The 14,073-nt window shown below is 55.5% G+C and overlaps 4 protein-coding genes across 4 annotated transcripts; 1 reads left to right on the top strand and 3 right to left on the bottom strand.

Annotated features, from left to right (window-relative positions):
* Positions 1-488: 488 nt before the first annotated feature.
* ACO1O0_007952 (Type I Iterative PKS) lies at positions 489-7,212 on the bottom strand (the record flags this gene model as incomplete). The annotated part of the gene is made up of 3 exons (XM_083197318.1): positions 489-577; positions 652-6,825; positions 6,906-7,212. The coding sequence occupies 3 exons, from the start codon at positions 7,210-7,212 to the stop codon at positions 489-491; spliced, it is 6,570 nt and encodes a 2,189-aa protein (XP_083046786.1).
* An 895-nt stretch (positions 7,213-8,107) lies between these two features.
* On the top strand, positions 8,108-8,804 carry ACO1O0_007953 (uncharacterized protein; the record flags this gene model as incomplete). Its single annotated transcript, XM_083197319.1, has 2 exons — positions 8,108-8,247; positions 8,321-8,804. The coding sequence occupies 2 exons, from the start codon at positions 8,108-8,110 to the stop codon at positions 8,802-8,804; spliced, it is 624 nt and encodes a 207-aa protein (XP_083046787.1).
* A 157-nt stretch (positions 8,805-8,961) lies between these two features.
* ACO1O0_007954 (uncharacterized protein) lies at positions 8,962-11,166 on the bottom strand (the record flags this gene model as incomplete). Its single annotated transcript, XM_083197320.1, has 3 exons — positions 8,962-9,363; positions 9,433-10,675; positions 10,742-11,166. The coding sequence occupies 3 exons, from the start codon at positions 11,164-11,166 to the stop codon at positions 8,962-8,964; spliced, it is 2,070 nt and encodes a 689-aa protein (XP_083046788.1).
* Positions 11,167-11,867: 701 nt separating this feature from the next.
* ACO1O0_007955 (zinc-binding alcohol dehydrogenase family protein) lies at positions 11,868-12,971 on the bottom strand (the record flags this gene model as incomplete). The annotated part of the gene is made up of 2 exons (XM_083197321.1): positions 11,868-12,645; positions 12,709-12,971. 2 exons carry the CDS (start codon positions 12,969-12,971, stop codon positions 11,868-11,870), a joined length of 1,041 nt encoding a protein of 346 aa, XP_083046789.1.
* Positions 12,972-14,073: the final 1,102 nt, after the last annotated feature.

Below are 14,073 nucleotides of genomic sequence, written 5' to 3' on the forward strand. Positions count from 1 at the left end.
GCTACCGCCCGAAGTTCACAAGTAGAAGGATCTCGGGGTATGGGCCAGCCAGGACAACACTATTCCTCCGGAAATCTGGACCCAGCTCGAGCTTTCGCAGCATACACAATCCCGTTCCCCGATGAAGTGGAGGGTGCATTTTGGTACCAGCAGGAGCAGTAGGAGTAGTTTCGGCAAAAGGGGCGGCAAGGTCAGACATAGCCAAGGAACGCGGGCATGGCAGGTCTCAATCTCCGCTTCCCCTACCTCAATGGCGTGTGTCTTTTTCATATTATTGGGAACTAAATCAGTTGCATAGAGATTCTTAATCTATTCTAATTCAGTGCCTTAACCCCAGTTTCTTAGTCTAACTATTGCAGCAGCTAGTCTTTCATCCTTGCACCACGTCTCTAACAGGTCTGCAACGCACTATTAAGCATAGGTAGTCTAACAAATTTGACAAAAATGATGCGACGACGTATACAACAACACAAATTTCAATGGTGTATTCAGTCCTCAGATACCGCTTGCGCCACGGTATCAGCGACGATCCTTCCAACTTCCGTAGCGAATGGTGGGCACATCATGGAGAAGTGATCTAAATGTAACATGTTAGCAGTTGACTTCTCTCCTCACCGTATGGGCGGGTAAAGGGGGAGGGATTGAACTAACCTCCATCCACAACATGCACAGAAATGCGATCTCCAAGGAGGTCCTCCCATCCATTGGTCCCAAACTGCTCGCGCCGACCATAGAACCACGAGTTGAAGTAGCGCTCAAACTCCGGCAACGTCATCTCGCCAAGCTTCTTGCCAATGTCGACACCGGGGCGGCACATAGCCGCGATGGGCGCATCCTGGCGGTTGTCCAAGCCGAGCTTCGCCCAGACGACGGCAATCTGGCCCGGGCGGCGCCCGATGGGGAAGGCCGGGGCGTCGTAGCGGGACAGGGCGCGGCAGGTTCCCATCAGATGGGCCGTCTCCTTGGCGGACAGATCCTCGGGCAGGTCGCGGGCGCGGTTAATGCCCTCGAAGGTGCCGAGCTTGTCGACAAAGTCGTTGGTGACAATGTCGGTGGGGATGAGCGAAGGGGCGCGCATGTCGAGAATGATGAGCGCCAGTATGGAATCACCCTGCGTGGTCAGGCGGTGTGCAACCTCGTAGGCGTACATGGAGCCGGCGGACCAGCCGCCGATCAGGTACGGGCCCTGGGGCTGGATCCGACGGATGGTGCGGATGAAGATGGAGGCCATTTCCTGGATCGACAGGTCGAACGTCTCGGGGGTCTCGAGGAACGGCGACTCGAGCGCGTAGATACGGCGGCCCTTGGGGAGGGCGCTGAGGTGGATGTACGACTCAACTGTGCCTGAGCCGTCGGTGGTCATGAACAAGGGAGGGTCGCGAGAGCGAGACTGCCCCTGGATCAGGACCGCCCGAGAGACAGCATTGTCGATCCTCTCCTGCCGCTCCGACTTACCCGTATTCACCGCCTTGACAACAGGAGCAACAGCAATTTGCGACCGGCTCACGGGTGACGGGGTCCTCGATAGCTCCTCCGGTGGTGTCGCATCCTCTGGTCCATCCAATTCCTCACGTGCAGCCGCCACAGTCGGGTGGTCAGTAAAGAACACAGCAGGCAGCTCGATACCAGTATCCTGATGGAACGTCGACGTGATCCTGATACTCAGCATCGAATCCATGCCGATGGACTCGAACGTAGTTGAAGGCGTGAGGTCACTAGCCTCAAGACCCAGCGCATCGGCAACAAGACTCAACAGATGCACGCTAGGGCCCTGAGGAGGTGCTGAGCTGCGCTTCTCGGTACGTTTCCCGCTGCTCCTGCGCTTTGGCTGCGGCCGCGGCGCATCCCTTATCTTTCGCTCGTGCTCTTTGATCTCTTCCAGCTGCTGGCTGCTCAGCTCGTTCTGCACATCAGCCGGCGTCGGGAAGTCCATGAAGAAGGCGGCAGGCAACTCAACGGCGGTAGCTCTCTGGAAAGTAGCCAGGATGCTGATGCTCATCTGGGAGTCTACGCCCAGCTCCGTGAACGTCACGGTGCCCTTTGCATTGTCCAGCTCGGCCACGGTCATGCCACACTGCTCTGCGACAATGGCGAACAGCTCCGCAGAGAGATCCACCACGTCTGAAAGGCTGCTCGGTGACGATGACGAGGCAGCCGATGTGGGTGTAGCGGAAGGGCTGCTGTCCTCTGAGCTGTCAGTTGCACTCCTGTCCTGCCACTGGCGCCTTGGGATGGGCTGCTGTTGCTGCTGTGCGCGCGGCTTGCTGGGGAACGCGCGAGCTGAGCCCGTCAGCATGGCAAAGAAGCTCCTCTCAAGTTTCTTGAAGCAAATGTCGGTGCAGACCGCCACGAGCGCGCCCTGAGCATTGGTGACATACACGTCGCACAGGCTTGTGCCGGTTTTGGCATCTTGGTCCCGAACAGTCGTGTAGGCACGGAAAGGTCCATTCGATGAGAGATCACCAAGGACACGCAGCGATCCAATGTGGTTGGCAATGTGGACCTCGTTCTTGGGCTTGCGGACGTCAGCGTTGAGTAGGAAGCCGGCAATGTGGACGAGGGCATCGATGGCAAAGGGGCTGCAGGTGAAGGTGCCCAGATCCAGGGTAAGGGCTAGATGGAGGGTCATGACACCATCACGGAAGTCCGCTGCGATTGTGGCCTCCTCGACAGCATGGAAGGGAGCCGAGTAGTCGACAATCTCGGAAAACACTCTGTAGAAGAGCGTCTTGTCCATGGCGTGAACCTGTCTGGGGCGCAGCAGCTCGTCAAGGCTGCGAACGCGTGCCTTTACCAGCGGTTGCATCCGAGACCATGCTTGAGTGATGGGCGCCTCAGACTGGTTCAGACGAACTACGCAGGATCCGTACTCAATCAGGGTAGCTGTTGCCCCCTTATGGGCTAGGAACCGAACTGTTACGACGTCTGTGGACTGGTCAAGGACTGCCTCCACAAAGACCTGTGGAAGCTCAAGGTCGTCTTCGCGGAGGACCAACGGGGTCAACATGTTCAACCCCGCCAGCTCGTATGCTGCCAGAGATGAGTCTGACGCAGCGTTGCTGTTGCAGTTCTCTCTGTCAAGGTATGCAGCCGCGGTGTAAGCCATATCCATGAAGATACTGGCGGGACAGATGGCCACGCCATCAACAACATGGCCTCCAATGGCCTTGGCGAGGTTCTGGTCCGAAAGATCGACACCGAACGTCGCAAGCAGCTTGGACTCCTCCTTGTGAAGCTGCTGCACCGAGTGCAGACATGTGGAGGACAACCGCGATGCTCCTGGGGGCGAGGTAGGCGAGATAGCGCTGGAAGTGCTATCAACCACCGCCTTCGTCTTGTACGAATACCAGAACTCCCTGTTATCAAATGCGTAGGTGGGGAGATCGGTCAACAGACGGAGGCTATGGAGATGGTCCTTGTGGAACTCTGTCCATGCCACGGGGAGTTGAGCGCGATGGGCGGCAGCAAGAGCCTGAGAGATGGACTCCCAGTCGTCACGGTTTCGGCGCAGGCTGGGATAGCCCGTGAGGCTCACCTTCTGGGTGCCAGCGGCCATCAGACCAATGCAGGTTGGATGAGGGCCGACCTCAACGACAAATGACTGATCCTGGATAAGCCCCTGTCCCTCGCACGCACGCACCGCCTCAACGAAGGAAACTGGTTCGCGAGTGTGCCGACGAAGGTACTGTGCGTTGAAGACGCGATCCTCTCCGGGCTTCACAATCCGGCCAAGCAGAGTAGATGCCACTGGGATAGTGGGGGCGTGGAAGATCACATGCTCGGCAGCCGCCTCGAGGTCGTTCAGCAGAGGATCCATCTGGCGAGTGTGGAATGCGAACTGTACGCGCAGGCGAGTGGTGGCGACGGTTGCATCGTCTAGCTTAAGATAGCTCTCCAGCGCCTCGATGGCAGCGACAGGACCGCCAACGACAGTGCTTGAGGGGCCGTTTATGCAGGCGATCTCGCATCCAGCCGTCGCCGCCGAGTCACGCAGGCGCCACTGGATGGTACTCAGGGGAAGACCAACAGCCAGCATGCCCGCCTCACCTGGCGCACATCTGCTGAAGATGAGTTCGGCGCGCTCGTAGGCGATGGCGAGGGCGTCTCCCACAGAGAGCACGCCGGCAACGCAGAGTGCCGCATACTCGCCCAGGCTGTGGCCGACGAGAAGAGTCGGCTGCACGCCGAGCGACTGCCAATACTGGGCGAGGGCAATCTCGAGGGCAACAGTGGCGACCTGCATATCGCGCTCGGTGGAGGGCGAGTCCAGTTTGGCGTCTTGTCCCGACGCGCGGATCACGTCGAGGAACTGGCAGTCTAGCCCCTGGGCGTCACAGAGGCTCTGGTACGAGTCAAGGAGGCGTCTAAACGTGCGCGATGTCCGATACAGCATGCCGCCCATGCCCATGTGCTGGCTGCCCTGGCCCGTGAAGGCGAAGACCACTGACGATGCTGCATCCGAGGCCTTGTCCTTCCCAGAGGCAGTCTGCTGCGACAGCTGACGCACGAGGTCCTCGGTTGACTTGACCACATATGCCTCACGGTGGAGGTGGTGCATGCGACGAGCGGTGGTTGTGTAGGCCAGGTCGGCTAGGGGCGTGTTCGGATGTTGGGTGAGGTACTCATGGAGACGGCTCTTGTTGGCTTCCTGAGACGCCACGGTGCGGCCAGATGTGACGACGACATGGTGAGACCGCTCATCGGGCTGAGACGGAGGGGGTTGAACAGCAAATGACGGTGTGTCATGAAGCAACAGGCTGACGTTGCCGCCCGCAGCATCAAAGTTGTTGACCAGCACGTAGCGAGGAGTCGTGCTATTGCGCGTCCAAGCCTGGCCATTGGCAAGCTGGATATCACTCTCAGGACCCAGGATGGGCTTCAGGTGCGGGTTAAGGGTGAATGGCTGGCCGGGCTGAGGGGGAACCCTGTTGTGGTGTAGCATGAGGATGGACTTGATCAGCGAGATGACACCAGCCGCGGCCTCGCTGTGACCGACATTGGCCTTGATGGCACCGACAACAAGAGGCTGCTGGCGTCGAGGCCCAGCAGGAGACGCAAAGACGCTCTGCACCGCTTGCATCTCGACCTTGTCACCGGCCTGCGTGCCTGTGCCGTGCATCTCAATGACACTGACGTCCTGCGGCCGAACCGCAGCCTGGCGCAGGACACGGCGATACAGAGCTGCCTGAGCATGCTCGCCAGGATAAGTGATGGATCCAGCACCGGCATTGCAGTTGCGCGCCGCGCCAGACACCACGGCGAGGACGTTGTCCTTGGACCGGATAGCATCAGCCGCGCGCTTCAGCACGATGACGGCAACGCCCTCGCCTCTGCAGTAGCCGTCAGCGGCATCCGAGTACGTCTTGCAGGCTCCCGTGGGCGACAGAAAGCCTCCCTGGCTCAGGCCCGCAAACCACTCCGGGGCGTTGAGCAGCGTGCCTCCTCCCACGACCGCGGCGTCGCATTCGCCCGAGGCGAGGGCCTCGCGAGCCAGGCACAGGGCCGTGGCACTGGACGAGCAGCCCGTGTCGATGCTGTAGAAGCCGCCCGCCCACTGGAAGTAGTGGCCGATGCGTCCCGGCGCGAAGCTGCGGTTGACGGCCGGCAGGAAGTGCGTGTCGATACCCTGCTGCTCGTTGATGGTCTTCCAGTCGTCGACCGTCTGGCCAAAGTACGTGGCGATACGTGGGCGGTCCTGCTTGCCGTCGGCGGCGGGCGAGTAGCCAGCCATCTCCAGGGCCTCGTATGTGGTCATGAGGAGCATGCGCTGCACGGGGTCCATCTGCGCGGCCTCGCGAGGCGAGATGTTGAACAGCCGGTGGTCAAAGTCGCCGGGCCTCTTGATGAAGCATCCGTGGCGGGCGAGCAGGGCGTTGTGAGTCCGGCGAGACGGGTCGTAAAAGTCGTCGACGTTGAATCGTGTCGAGGGGATCTCTTTGTGTGTTGTCGTTCCAGACTCGAGCAGCTCCCAGAGCTCATCCAGCGTGTCGCTCTCAGGGAAGCGTCCCGACATTCCAACAACGGCAATCTCATGCCGGGGGATGCTGTCGATGCCGTTGCCAAAGGGCTGGGGGGATGGTGTATACTTGCCGACAGAGACGCTTTGGCCGTGCTGCTCCAAGATGCTGAGCGCTCTGGATGCATCCCAGTTCGAGCCGACTGTGGTGGCAACGACATCCTCATTGCCCCTTTCTTGAAGAACTGCCGCCACTGCCTGGAATGCGTCCTCAACTCGAGCCGGCTTGTGCGCAATGTCCTCCACTGCGCGGCGCAACACGTCGCCAAATGTTTCAGCAGAAAAGGAGTCGGATACAGAGTGCGCCGAGTATAGCGGCCTCTGGACGGTGGCTGTGTCGAGCGCCGAGGAAGTGCCAACTATCTGGGCGATGTCGACTGAAGGGAGATGAGGGCTGAACATCAAGCATCGAGCTGGGACGGTAGGGGATTCTGTGGCGTGCGCAAGGTCCCAGGTCTGGCTCTGCGAGAGAGTATCGAGGGTCGAGGGCGGTCCGACGATGATGATGCCCTCAGGCAGGACTTGGCCGATATATGCGCGCTTGAGTGGCCGCAGTGTGGCATTGACCTTTTCTAGTTGCTGCTCGATCTCCGACTCATTAACACCCGAGATGATGCGCGTCCATGCGCCCTCGGAATCTTCAATCTGCTTGCTTGTCCGTTGCAGGGCCACTGACAGGCGAAAGGCAACGGCAACGGCTTCCAAGCCCAGCGTAACGACAGCATCTGGAGTTGTTACCGTCGAAGAAACAGTCGCCGCAATTAACCCAATACCGAATCCAATAGAGAACAGGTCGTCGACTGGTTTCTCTGATAAAATGGAAGTATGGTCCTCCGCAAACCTACTGGCCGGTTAGCTTATATTTGCCTGTAACTCTAGGTGCTTCGACTCCGATTCTGGGAAACTTGCGTCAAGAGTTGACCAATCTGAATAGTGGTCAGAAGGAGAATATCAACCAGCGGATTAGCGCGCCCGATGTGTTGCTCAGCGAGCTCCACGAGATCCTCAAACTCGCCAATGCTCGCACGCTCAGGGTCGGTCAAAGAGGTGGCTTCTCTATGTATAATTTCTGAGGCTTGATCCAGAAGGGTTCGGAGCTGCGTGTGTGTCCGGGCTCGCACGCTCAGGTCATGTATCGCCCCGAGGAGATCTGTGTTTTCATGGGGGAAGAGGAGGAGGTGGTTAGGGGAAGCCATGTTGATGTCGAGTCTATGGCTAGTGTTTGGTGGAAACATGAATGGATCAAGCTATGCTTCTCCTCGTTGACCAAGTATTCGAATATCGACAAAGGTATGTTTGCGCCTGTGTTATATATAGCAGCCACTCGCTCGGGCAAAGGGATGCGGCCGATAGGTAGACAACCCCCGTGCATGTGGTACACGGCAGCGCTTCAAACTTCCGTTGTGCTGCCTGGGAACTGTAGATTACACATTCAGGGCGGTTCCCTACATTGCTCAATTCTCGGAATTGAGTAATGCGTCCCTGTTCGGTAAAGTCTAAATGAAGAGACGAGGCTATCTTGCGGTCGTGTAGAGCGTCGTGTCAGAGCCGCCCATAACTATCAGCACTGCGTATAAGCATGCAGTCATACGGTTGTAAATAAGCATGCAGAATTGTGCTCGCAAAGTCGTTCATAAAAATGCAGACATGTGCTTGTAAATAAGCATGCAGATTTTCGCTCTCAAATAAGCCTGCAGCGATAAAGTCTGGTACCATAATCCAAACCAAGGCTATTGTAAGAGAGAGAATTCGCTCAATCCCTTCCAAACTTGCGCATAAGCCAACAAGATAAGATTCTAAAATCCAACAACACAGGCGGCAGACACAGCCCCAAATCTCACTTAGAGTCTCAGTGCATTCGTGAAACATGGCCTTGATTACGGTATGGCATCTTATCTTGCGGAATATGGGTACTTTTTCGTCCGAGTACCGGGCGACTAATAGCCTGGCAACGTTCATCCTGGGACACGGTCGTATCTATCAGATTATCAAGTATCAACCGCCTCGTTTTGACTACATCATCTCCAATATCGAATCGTTGTCCTTATTGTCCACACCATCGTCGCTCTACTTGGACTAGATTTTGTCACCATGGCGACTCTAACGCCAGATACTGCTGAAATTGCGCATATTCTCAAACGCGAGCGCTACCACCGTGATACTGCCCAGTGGGATCTGTGCCGCGCCGCCTTCCACCCCGACGCCTCCAAGACTTACATCAACGTTGCCTGGTTTGTGCCATCTCTGGTTCTCTGGTTGCACTGCCTCTTCTTTACAATCTCATTGCTCATCAATTAATGTCAGGTACGAGGGCGGCGTGGAAAACTTCCTCCGGCAGTCAGCCAAGGCGCACCAAGGCAAGGTCAACATCATCCACTCGTCCTTCGACCCCGTCGAGATCCACGTCCGCGGCCAGCGCGCCACCAGCGAGGCCTTCTGCGCCATCACCAGCTCGCTGACGCTGGACGGCGTCGACTACGAGCTAGCCTCATACATGCGCCTCCTAACCCGCCTTGAGAAGCTGCAGGAGTCGGGCCAGTGGCGCATGCTCAGCCTGGAGTCCATCTACGTGCGCGACCGCCTCGTCACCGCGTTTCCAGGGTCGGGGATAGGCTCGCTTGTCATGAGCGAGGAGGTGCAGGCGTACCCAAAGGGATACCGCCACTTGGCGCTGGTGATGCGGCATCGAGGGTTGAAGCCAAAGCCGGATCTCCCCCACGAGGATGATCAAGATGGCGTCCAGCAGTTGCTGGACCGGAATCGTGCCTTTCTAGAGGGCGTTGAGTAGGGACAGCATCAATGTCACAGTGTCGGTCTGTTCAGATCAATAGAAAAAAGCCTTTGCAGCTGGGTGGATCAAGACATGAAATTATCCGTAACTCCACTAGCATGTTAATAAACTCTAGAATACAAAGTCCCAACGCCGGCGTCCCTTGAGGTAGGCCTCACCTTTCTTTTTGTGCATCCTTCGACGCCTTGCGTTTCTCCTTCTCTAATTTTTGAAACTGTTTCCTCAGGCCAGCAATGTCGATAACCTTCAAGCCGCTATCCACAAATTCCGCTTTAGTCTCCAACTGCCCCTTGTACGCCATTGACTTCCAAAGAAAGAAGCGCTTTTCAGAGCTCATTTCCCTGAATTTCGTCATATCGATAACCAGGTTAGGGTTCAGAAGTTCACCGAGGGCTGTCACCCATTCCGTATAATCCCTTTGGGTGTTCTGGGGCTCTTGACCACGGGCGGTGCCAGTAGAGATGATTTGAATAGGTGTACCGGCTTCGAAGTGTTTTATTCTCTCGCTGCGAACGGATAGGTAAGATCGCAGAACAGGGGTCAATCTGCTTGAACACTGTCGTAGAGCATTAGACCACGTAATCAAATATTACGGAGAGTGGTGACTCTGGGCACATCGACTTACCTCGCGAATAGTGCAGTGGACTTCCTTTCCCTGTAACTCCGTGGCGTCTGCTTCATAAGGTGGCTCTAGCACCTGACCATCCAAGGATTTCAAGGGCGGGTTGAACTCATTCCTAATGCCTAGTGCCTCAAGACACTTCCGGATAGTGTCGTCCAGACCTTTCCAGCTCATCGGTCCATGAATATGAACCACAATTTGCTTCCAGACATTCGTACTAATGGGAACGCGGGTGGCCGACGAGGGATCTCTGGGGTCTCGTGTAAAATTCAAGATAGCCTGCAGGGTCTCCATGGAGTTGCGTATAAGGTAAAGCCGGTCAAAAAAATCCGAAGAATGCTCGGAGGGGTCCAGCCGGAATGATAACACCGTCCTAATGGGGCGTGGTCTTGCAAATAGCATCGGCCGTAGAAGATAGTTCTGCGATGGAAACTCGGCGGGCGGGCATGTGACGGCTGTGAAGCGCCAGTGGGTGAATTCGTTGTTCGAGTCAGAGGGATCATAGCCAGCCTGTGATGGAGCCGCAGGATCAAGAGCAATGACATCTTCCGGGAGAGGGTAGTCGACGGCCAAGTTCCCGTAGAATAACTTGGCATGCATACCCGCCGAATCAGTTGTTGGCTTATTGCATACGAGCTTCACGGGCTGAGGAGATCTCCTCTTGTTGGCTTTCCTTGTTGCCGCGTAGAAAATGTCTTTCATCTTGCCAGCGTCATCTGCATTCTCGTCTCTGGTCGATTGGTGGGATTGGTTTCTCGTGCTGTCCCGGTTCTCTACGACATCACTACCCGCTGTTGGGTTGTCATCGACCTCGATCGATCGCTCCCGATGGGGTTGAGATTGTTGTGATTGCGGGCGGCGTGGCAGTGGTGGCGGGAGGGAGGCAGATGTCGACGGTTGGTCATCCTGGTGTTCGAGGAATTCCCTCAGCCCATCCTGCTGCTCGAAGAACTCCCTCACCTCATCAGGCGAAAAGATGGAGCCGTCTTGGGCCTCAGCCGAAGCAGATCCAGGAACCTCCAGGTGAGGGACACTATTGTCTCGTGCTACCACCGGCAGAGCTTGGGGGGTACCATTGACGTGATCTCTCATCTCTGACAAGAAGACTCGGAGCACCGAATTGTTTGGCGCGATAGCTTCACCTGACAATTGAGATTCAAGCCGGTCAATCTCCTCAAGGATTTGGGCTGCATCGTCTTTGATGGTAGTCTCCGTTGTATCATCTTCAACGTCCTTGGTCGAAGTGCTAAGAGAACATTAGCCTTCACTCCAGAAACTCATCATGGCTGTTGGCTGTTGAGACGACGCTTACAGGGCTGAAATGTCGAGCGCCAGTTCCAATGCCGACTTATGAGCTTCCAGGTTCATGCGTAACTTTTCTACGTCTTCCTGCCTAGTGGGAGTCCATGCTGGCTTTGTCTTGTGTCGACTGTCTGACTCTGCATACTCTGTGATGCAGCTTTGAATTTGGAGGACGATTGAGTCACAGTTTGATACGATACCCGAAACGTGCTGCCCTATCGCTGGCGGAAAGGTGGAGGGTTTGGCCTCGTCCTCGGCGTCCTCTTGCATCAGCTGAAGGACTGACTGGAGAGACTGCAGCTCGCGAGACACCTTGTCCAGATCTCGCCGGGAATCGCGGCACGTTCGCACAAAGACATAGACGCTTGATAAGAGAGTTTCGATGGTTGAAATGAGGCCGGCGCAGCCCGCCACGACCGAGACAGAATCGGCCATGGCTCACAGGGGTTGACGATGGCGGTGAAAAGAATGGAATGTGTGATTTGAGGCTCCAAGTGCGGGGAATTTCGGCCAGATACGTGATGGGCCGAGCGGCACAGCAGCCAAAGGCAAGGATCTTCTAAGCCTTACCGCCCCTGGCTGAATGGGAGGGGGGAGCTTGGTCTTGCTGGTGCCAACGACCAGCTTAATTCAACGCGACATGTACTTCAAGATTTACCAATCACGATGGTGGATTGGGTCATATTGCTTTTTGATCGAACCATCTTGGCTTTGGACCAAAAACTGACATTGTTGTTCGCCCACCAGCAATTGAACGTTGCACTAGGTAGTAGCTTGTAGCTTCGCTATTAAACTTGACATAAGGAGACTGGAAATTTTATATCTAAGGGTGTCGTTAGATATCTTATTGTGTTAAGTGTGGTTCTATTGAGTCTGGGTGCAGAAGGTAAAACCTGGCGTTAGATATTTAGGATACATAGTATATGTATCATATAACACCGTCGAAGATAGAGCGTAAGGTAAAAAATAACAGGTTCCGGTAGCTCACGCCCGAGACACTCATATCTCGACTTCGGAGGCGGAATGGGCCGGGGCTATCATGCGCAACAGGCAACTATGCACAAAGCGAGTTGACACAATTTGAGAGAATCCCTTTCCATATACATAACCATAGTGAATGCAATGCATTCCAACTTCTAAAGCTCCACTACCAGCTTCGTCGCACTGACACCAGCCTTGCTCTTCTTCAAAGCCTCGTTGATGTGCTCCAAGCCCTTACCAACGACGGTAGGCGGGGGAAGACACTGCAGCTTTCCGGTCTCCAGGGCGGGAGTCACGAAATCCTTCCACACAGGAGTCGCAATATCGTTGACGGCAAAGATCATTCCCCCGGTTACGTTGGTAGGCAGCTCGGCAGGAGGAGGGTGCACCGAGGCGAGATGGCCACCACCTAGCTTGGCAAGGATGGCGACGTCGTGGGCGTACGTCTCGGGCGTACCGATGACATCGAAAATGCCAATGAACTCGGCCTCTCCGACCGCTTCGACGACCTTTTCGACGACCGACGGATCCTTGTGATCAAAGACTTGGGTGGCCCCGCAACGCTTGCTGAAGTCGAAGTTGTGTGCGCCGACAACAGTGATGACATTGATGCCAGCGGCAGTAGCCAGCTGAGTGGTCATAGAGCCGACGGAAGATGAGCCGCCATAGACAACGAGCGTCTTGCCTAAGCTGGAAACATTCTCTAGCGAGGGATAGGGCAACGAGAGGGCTGGCGTAGCGACTCCAGGCATGGCCACACCAGGCTCTTTAAGGGAGAGCGCACAGACGGCGGCCTCAAGGGCAAACGGCACCACAACACCGTCCGTGAAGGAGATCTTGTCAGGAAGGATGGCGGCTTTAGAGGCTGGGATGACGGTGTATAGAGCATAGGCGCCGTCCTGGGGGCGGCCGCTGACAAGGTTGATGCCATGGCTATCACAGACAACATCAGTCCTAAGGGTCCTTACCCTAGTCCAAGACAATTCGTGAACTTACCCAATGACACGGTCTCCTTTCTTAAACGACTCCACGCCCTCTCCCGCCTCATAAACCTCACCGGCCACGTCACAGCCAAAGACGGACGGCCACTGCTGGACGAAGACGCCGTGGTCCTGCATATGCCAGTCAAGAGGGTTGATGGCGACCGCAGAATTTTTCACCACAATCTCGCCGGGCCCTGCCGTGGGCAACGGGGCATCGTCCACCTTGAGAGCCTTTCCAGCCTCGGTGAGCCATGCGGCTTGATTCTTTGGTGTCATTTTGCCCCTTTTCTTTAGTTTATGAGTGAAGTAGAAGGGCTGCGTCTAATAAATGGACGAATTTGATGATCAAGGTAGGAGATGATGAGAAGATGAAGAGCGCAGATGGATTATAGAAACTTGTCTGGCTACATAAGTATTTCAACTTTTATCTAATTCAAGTCGCGGCATGGAGAGGAGCAGACCAAGAAGGCAAAGTAGGCCCATCCTCGAGGCCCCATCCCCAGCGACGATCATATGCAGGGGCCAACGACACATTTCCAACCCACGCAGATCCGTGACAGTCTCGGGGCTAATCCGTAGTCGACCAACACAAACTGATTATCTGCTTATTGCGCGTGGGGCGGGGGGGAGGTTGGCGGAACACCACAAATTTACGATTGGTAAACACCACGCTGTAAGTCTCACCAGGTGAATGTCTTTTGATAGCTCGGAATTACTTCCATCGTACCATGAACTCTACAAGCAGTCATTGGTAATAGGCGCGCGCGTGTCCGTACTGCAGAGAAACAGGGCCACTGCTTTCTTTAGAGATGCCCCATGGTCAACATGGGCTTCGTCATATGCAACGGGGACAGGTGGCGCAGTCACGGATCTTTCGCTTCTGTTTAAACCCGCATCTTATCTAGATCATCTATGATTGATAAGCGTTGTATGACAAGCTTATGTTTTCCACCATTCACGGCCCGTCTCTCTCAGAGCGTTAAGTAATATCGTACAGCCTGATCTAGACCGATCTAGGACTAGTCATCTTTCGGAGGTTTTACGGAGGTTTTACATAGCCAAGGCTATTGGTATCTGATTGATGTTGGGATTTGAGCGGAGATAAGACATTTTTGTCCATGGCTGCGTAGGGTAGTAACTTCGACTGTAGGATTCTTCGAGGCTATGGCGAGATTTTGGATTTTAGTGCCCACTCATGCCGAATCTTGTCTGGTTCAGTCATCGTCACCTAGTTGTTGCTGGTACACGTATCATACAAGTTGAATAGTATCGTTCTGGGAGGCGTAGAATGAGCTGGACACGAGTCATGGGGGTCAAAAGGGAGAGACTAGACCAGTACTCTACACTACGACATAAGCACTATAGAAACACAAAACGT

Source organism: Amphichorda felina (assembly GCF_050947745.1).
Source record: "Amphichorda felina strain 45539 chromosome Unknown scaffold_8, whole genome shotgun sequence".
In the NCBI taxonomy this organism is placed as follows: domain Eukaryota; kingdom Fungi; phylum Ascomycota; class Sordariomycetes; order Hypocreales; family Bionectriaceae; genus Amphichorda; species Amphichorda felina.